Source organism: Oryza sativa, chromosome 7 (genome assembly GCF_034140825.1).
Source record: "Oryza sativa Japonica Group chromosome 7, ASM3414082v1".
In the NCBI taxonomy this organism is placed as follows: domain Eukaryota; kingdom Viridiplantae; phylum Streptophyta; class Magnoliopsida; order Poales; family Poaceae; genus Oryza; species Oryza sativa.
The window spans coordinates 24,177,208-24,183,661 of NC_089041.1; the positions used below are offsets into that span (position 1 = coordinate 24,177,208).

Here is a 6,454-nt window from a genome sequence, read left to right on the forward strand (position 1 = left end):
GGGAAATATACCGTCGGTCTCGCTCAACCGTTAAGCGAAAGTGACGTGGGAATGACGTCGCAGGCGGTATCGCTTAGGGAAAGCGCACTTTCGCGTAACGGTTGTGCGAGACCGACGGTATATTTCTGTAAAAAAATTTGTATCCCGAATATTCGTGAGAAAAAAAATCGAATGACCAATATATTTTCAAATTTAATGCAAAGATTAAGTTGATGAGAAACGACGAGCAATTTATTTTATATCCTAACACTAACACACGTGAGGCAAACAATTTATTTTGTACTCAGTTACTTTCCCAAAACTTTGGCAATAGCCAACTCTTGCCATTGCCAAAAAAAATTGGCTAAGACTACAAACGACACCAAACCAACAGGCTGTTGGAGATGTTTGGACTTGACCTGAACCGTCCACATCTTATGGGCCTCTATATTTGGGCCTTACATTTTCCCAACCAAAATAACAATACGAATCTTGATGGGAAGTTTAGACGGCTGAGATTTCGCGGTAACCGCCATTCAAACCCGCCACCGAGTTCCCCGCCCCAAACTCCGCCCCGCTCTCTCCGAACCATCAAACAATCTCGCACCACTTTCTCTCTCTCTCTCTCTCTCTCTCTCTCGTCGCGTGTCGTGTCGTCCGGAAATGCCGCCGGTGTCGTCGTCGACGTCGAGGCCGGCGTCGCTGCCGTCGTCGCCGCACAGGCCGGCGCTCCGGCCGGGCAGCCTGCAGCGGCTGCTCCGGCCGCCGGACCCCTCCGACGACGACGGCGCCGCCCCCACGGCGCCCCGCTCCTCCCGCGGCGGCGGCCGCGTCCTGCTCCAGGTCACCAACATCACCCCCGCGCTCTCCGGCGCCAACCCTTTCTCCGGCCACCACGGCTTCTACCTCCGCCTCTCCGACTCCGCGCGCTCCTGCTACGTCTCCCTCCACGCCGACCACGACGACCTCATCCTCACCAACGGCCTCCACATCGGCCAGGTCATCGAGGTCGAGCACCTGGTGCCGTCCGTCCCGGCGCCCGTGCTCCGCCATTTCCGCGTCCTCCCCGGCCGCTACCCCTGCATCCAGCAGGAACCCGCCGACGACGCCGCCGCCGGCGGCGCCGCGGCGGAGATCAAGGAGGTCGTGTCCGAGCGCCCGCGCCGCTCGTCGCCGACGCCCCCCATCCCGGGCGAGAGGAGGGCGCGGCAGGCGGGCGGCGGCGGCTCCCCCTCTTCGATCAGCTACCGCCACAGGTCACGGTCGATATCGAACTTGTCGGAGGCGGGCGCGGCGGCGAGGAGGAGCGGCGCCGCCGTCCTGGGGAAGCTGAGGAAGGTCAGCGTCACGTCCATCGACGGCACCAGCACCGACGACGACGACGAGGAGTCCGACGTGTCGTCGCTGTCCTCGGCGAGGAGGAACTGGGATTTCACCGGAGGCGTCAAGGACAGGAGGCCCGTCGCTCCACGGAGACGCGGGAACAGCGTAAATCCATTTCTTTGAATCTCCCAAAATTTCGCGCCAAATAACACACAAATTGCAACAAATCAAAGCTGATTCGGTCAATTTTTGGTCTATCATTTAGGTTTCTCCAAGTAAATCCGGCCCAAACTCTACTATCACGCAGAATGATGATCCGATGGAGTCGGTGAGGAGGAAAGCCGAGAAGGCATTCAACGTGCTCTCCAAGAGGGCGTCTGCTAAGATGACCAGAGAAAGCTCTAATTGCACGGTGGCGACGCCGCAGAGCGCTGCGGCGTCGAGCAGCATCAAGTGGTGTGAGAGCAATGTGATGTGGAGCACACTTTCATCAAGCTTGCTGAAGCATGGAAAGGTATACTGGTATATCTCCCTAGTTGATTCTACTGCATTTTTTTTTGCTTGGTTCTGTTCTTTCAACAAGTTAATTCTGGTGATTATTGTTTGCCCCCAATTGCAGGAAGCAGTGAAGCAGAGAGATATGGCACTGCAGGCTGTGCTTGATGGATTGCTAGAGGCATCTACCACTGAGAAATTGATAAAATGCCTGAGGTGAGTGATGTTTAGAGCTTATGTAGAATTGGCGAGAATGATTGGGTGAAAATTTTACATGAGGATTGAGAAATTTGGGAATAATACAGTCTGTTAGAACAGTAAATTTGATTGATATCTGATTTCACTTAATTATAGAATTGTATGATCAAGTTTCTATACTTGTAAATAACATTGCACCATGTAATTGATAGTTCATTTCCCCCTCTTTTTGCAGTACTTACTCTGAACTACAATCTGACAAGGAAGAAAACCCAAAGGAGCTCATCGACAGGTTCTTGAAATTCTCTCAGGAACTGGATCATGCTATCTTCATCGCCCAATCACAGACCAAAATTAGGCATGTAAAAGCATGTGGTTCCAATTCAACATCCTCAGCTTCAACCAAAGCTGCTTTGAAGGCTGCATTGGATAGGAAGCAGTCTGCCATCTTATGGATCAGAGAAGCCATTGAAGCAGACCTCTCACCTTTTTCTAGCCATACAAGACCCACTGAATCACCAAAGCTATCACTGGCAGAGTCAAAGCCTATGACCCCATTGTTCTGTTGTTCCAAGCCAAAGTGCAACTGCAGCAAAAGGTCCTCAAGGAAAGCATCTGATGGTTCCTCTCAAGGAAGTAACATGAGTGCTGCCATGGACCTGGCTGTAGCACTGAGATCAGAGTGCAACTGTTGGTTCCTCAAGTACATCGACAAGTTCTTGGACGATATCGAAAGCGAGACCATGTATGCACCATGTGATTCCCAAGTTGCAGGCCTTCTGCAGCAGCTTAAAAGGGTGGATGACTGGCTCAACCGTGTCGCGCTACATGAGAGGATGCTTTCGGTTGACCGAACAAACAAGGATATCATGTTTTCTGAAGAAGAGGAGAGCGATGCGTGCGAGAGGGTACGGAGAAAGATTTATGGAGCCCTTTTAAGGCATGTTCAATATGCTGCAATGGCGCTAGAAGGTCTAAATGGTGTAATTGATGAAGAGAAGGACGAGAGAAAATAACAGTAACTGTGCAAAGAGCTTTATCAATATATAGAATGAACAAATAAATTTTGTGTAGCTGCAGATAATATAAGTTTACCATCGTCAGAATTCTAGCTGGTAGAAGCATGTTAGGCATAACTTCCAAATGCTGTCTGATAAATGTTGGATGCTCTGATGGTATTGTTGCAACTATTGCTAATCTTGTCTGTGATGAGACATGGCATCCAAAAACTAACAATTGCCTCAAGTGCGACTTTAAGGCCATGAAAGATCTGAATAGTACTATTGGTGAACCTAAGTAGGACATTGAAACAAAGCTGAGGATATCTGGTGCAATTTACACTCTGATCAATTACTTGCTACACTTGTCATTACATACTTGCATACATGCTCATGACTGCATCTCACATTTCATTACATGTTCTTCGGTACATTTCAATTTGTGTTGATGTACTGGTGATGTCAATTGTCAAGTGTACTGCCTTTTTCAAAGTTAGGGCCCCTTTGAATCAAAAGAATTATGAAGGAATTTTATAGGATTGAAATCCTATAGGAAATTTTCCTATGTAGCCCTTTGATTCAAAGGATTGAAGTTTTCCAAATCCTACAAATTTCCTATGGAATGGCTTATAGTATATAGGTTTTGGAGGAAACTTAGCAAGAGGTCCAACCTCTTGGAAAAAATCCTTTAAGTCTATCTCTCTCATCCGATTCCTGTGTTTTTCCTGTGGTCCAATCAAACGATCATTCCTATGTTTTTCCTGTGTTTTGCAATCCTCTGTTTTACGCTTACATTCCTGTCATAATCCTATGTTTTTCCTATTCCTCCGTCTTTTGCAGGGATGAAGCAAAGGGTTTACCCCTGTGTGTCTCTGGGTTAGTATGTGTACAACAAATTTTGAATTATTTTTTAGAAATTAGCCTACCTAGTACCTCTCTTTTGATAGGATTAAGCTTGTATTATTCCTGTCAATGTATATTTCTCTCTCAAAAAAATAAACAAGGTATAGGATTAGTGTTACAAATGCCAACACTGTGACATGAAAAATACTCATCTCAAATGGAAGTCAATCATATCACTTGATCTTTGATCATTAACATGATCATGATTACTTCTTCTTATGGCTTTATGGTAAATGCCAAGTAGTAGGAAGAAAAATGAATAAAGTTACATTACATGTATGATATTTGGGACTATATGGGCCAGAATCAATTAATCTCTATGCAATTCAATGTTAGCTCTGTATATCCGAGGCGATATTATTTTTGCAGAGAAGAGATGTTCAGATCAATATTGCTGATGTTGACTCCATTGTAAGCGATTGGTGCATACATCCACGTGTCATCAGAGCTTAGCAACTGCACATGATAGTTTGCAGCAAAGTTAGGAAGGTATTTCACTTACTGTTTATAGAAAAATAATTTGGTTATTAACAATCCTTGGCTAGATGACAATGATATGTAATGTACCCACCTTAATCTGAAGTTGCAAAAATTTGACATACTGCACTGCTTCCTCCAGCATTGTACTGATGTCAACCTGTCAGATCATACTTATCAAGTTACACCCAAATTTCTTTGTACCAATTATCATGCTCAAATGTATGAGGCAAAAACTTAGTTATTGCCTGTAGTTAAGTTTCATATTGAGCTTACCTTTGTTCCATTGGGAACCAAGTTCTGCAGGATCCTCAATCTTTCATTGATCCTCTCTCTCCTCTTCTGTAGAACGGACAAATTTAACCTCATCAGAATTCCTTGAATCACTTTGTCATTTTTTTTACACATTTTATTTTATTTGTACTTACCCTTGCATAGAGACTCTGGGGATCGGTTGCCGCCCCACGGTTGGCCCTAGTACCCATCTTCTTCGAGCTCGGCTTCGCGTTGCCCTCCAGGTTTCCTTCCTCTGAGGTGCAACTGCTAGAACTTTGCGTATCAATGTAGGTGTTGCCGCCTTCGTCGCTGCCAATAGGATCTTTTTTGCCAGCCTTCTTGCTCTTCTTTGATGCCTGTATCAGTTCATCAATCCAATTAGGCATGGAAAATAAAACAGCATGGTAACTGAAGTAGATCACTGTTCTATTAAGTTATTTGCAGGGGCATACCGTCATGGCAGCACTAGACTTCCTCTTGGTAGCCACTGGTGTAACAACCTTTGTAGCTTCTTCCACTCTTGCTGATGGATGGTTGCCATGTGGAGGGCTGATCAGATCCTCAGTAAGGTAGGGGATGGCGCAATGCGCGTCGAGATCGGCGATCGGGAACGGATCCATGACCGGGAACTCAAAGCTTCCATAGCTATGAGCTGGATCAGGGAAGCTGGTGACGCTAGAGCTATGGCCATGCTGAGGCCAGCATTGTGGAGGCACATCGTAGTTGAGACAACCAGAAGAAGAATTGGAGTCGGTGTCAAGGCCAGGCAAGAACATCGCTGCCATTGCCTCCATGGACTCATCCATTTGCTCGTAGGTGAAGCAGTGATCACCATGAGCTCCAAGAAACTGCGCCATCGCGTCGGCCTCGATCAACGGCACCGCTGATGTGTATGATCTCTCCATTTCAGCAAGGTGAAAAGGCCTCAAGGCAAAGAAAAGCACTAGCTTAATTAGAGAGATGCTGCCGCTATAGTCAGCTGCAATGGCTGAGTTGCTTCTGCCATGCGTGTGATGAGAGGGTATTTGTAGGGTGGGTGCAGCTGGGTGGCCACCATTGCTGACCACGAGGATGGAGACGCCACACAAAAACAATTAATCATCACCAATTGTTTCTTGTTCTTGGCAAAGAAATGTTATCTCCAATCCTCAGAGGTCAACCCCGTGGGGACGGTGCTATGTTTGATGGCGGCCGGATTCTTGATCTTGATATCGACAGTCCATAAACAAAACCAGCATGCGCAATTATGTCGCGGAGGTACGGCGAGTATTATTTATCTTCCAGGCAAGATTGGTATGATGGGGATTGTTTAGCCTTGAACCAAGAGATGCATTGGCCTCTGGCCATTTGCGCAATTACTACTCTCCCTTGTAGAACGTGGGAAGTGGTGGTGAGTTGAAGCGAGAGGCGGATGCAACGCAAGCAAATTAAAGATTATTGGGATTAAGCTCTTGTGTGGCTTGCTCAGTATCTAAAAAAGAGTTCTTGTGGATGCTGCATTATTGTGGTGAATGATCAGTAGATACACCAGTTCATGCCGTTGTGATCTCGTGCTTGCAATGGGAGCTGCAGAAACTACATATGTTGCCATTTCCTGCAACTTGGATAGCTGTCAGATCCTCAAGATGGGGGGAAGAACAGATTCCATTGCACGGAGCTGATGTTGCAACAAAAGTTCTTTTGTGCTCATTTGATCTTGCATAACCCATGTGGGTTCAATTATAACTTCAAGGTGTAATGTGAAGATTGTGGCAAGTCGTTTATATTTACAATAGGGATATTTGGTTATCATCACAATTGGTAAG

The 6,454-nt window shown here is 46.4% G+C and overlaps 2 protein-coding genes across 2 annotated transcripts; one reads left to right on the top strand and one right to left on the bottom strand.

Annotated features, from left to right (window-relative positions):
- Positions 1-551: 551 nt before the first annotated feature.
- LOC4343761 (uncharacterized) lies at positions 552-3,262 on the top strand. Its single transcript, XM_015790556.3, has 4 exons — positions 552-1,467; positions 1,568-1,816; positions 1,922-2,013; positions 2,231-3,262. The coding sequence occupies exons 1-4, from the start codon at positions 643-645 to the stop codon at positions 3,009-3,011; spliced, it is 1,947 nt and encodes a 648-aa protein (XP_015646042.1). The 5' UTR covers positions 552-642; the 3' UTR covers positions 3,012-3,262.
- A 792-nt stretch (positions 3,263-4,054) lies between these two features.
- Positions 4,055-5,640, bottom strand: LOC107275987 (transcription factor RSL3). The gene is made up of 5 exons (XM_015790741.3): positions 5,102-5,640; positions 4,802-5,005; positions 4,650-4,715; positions 4,468-4,533; positions 4,055-4,352 (listed from the first exon to the last, which is right to left on the bottom strand). Exons 1-5 carry the CDS (start codon positions 5,552-5,554, stop codon positions 4,254-4,256), a joined length of 888 nt encoding a protein of 295 aa, XP_015646227.1. The 5' UTR covers positions 5,555-5,640; the 3' UTR covers positions 4,055-4,253.
- Between the last annotated feature and the right edge of the window lie 814 nt (positions 5,641-6,454).

Excerpts from the sequence above, each read along its gene's own strand:
- LOC4343761 (XM_015790556.3), top strand. The coding sequence starts at position 643 with ATGCCGCCGGTGTCGTCGTCGACGTCGAGGCCGGCGTCGCTGCCGTCG. Across the intron at positions 1,468-1,567 it reads CACGGAGACGCGGGAACAGC|GTTTCTCCAAGTAAATCCGG; the intron begins GTAAATCCATTT and ends TCTATCATTTAG. Across the intron at positions 1,817-1,921 it reads GCTTGCTGAAGCATGGAAAG|GAAGCAGTGAAGCAGAGAGA; the intron begins GTATACTGGTAT and ends CCCCAATTGCAG.
- LOC107275987 (XM_015790741.3), bottom strand. The coding sequence starts at position 5,554 with ATGGAGAGATCATACACATCAGCGGTGCCGTTGATCGAGGCCGACGCG. Across the intron at positions 4,716-4,801 it reads CCCAGAGTCTCTATGCAAGG|AAGAGGAGAGAGAGGATCAA; the intron begins GTAAGTACAAAT and ends TCCGTTCTACAG. Across the intron at positions 4,353-4,467 it reads TTTTGCAACTTCAGATTAAG|TTGCTAAGCTCTGATGACAC; the intron begins GTGGGTACATTA and ends TATCATGTGCAG.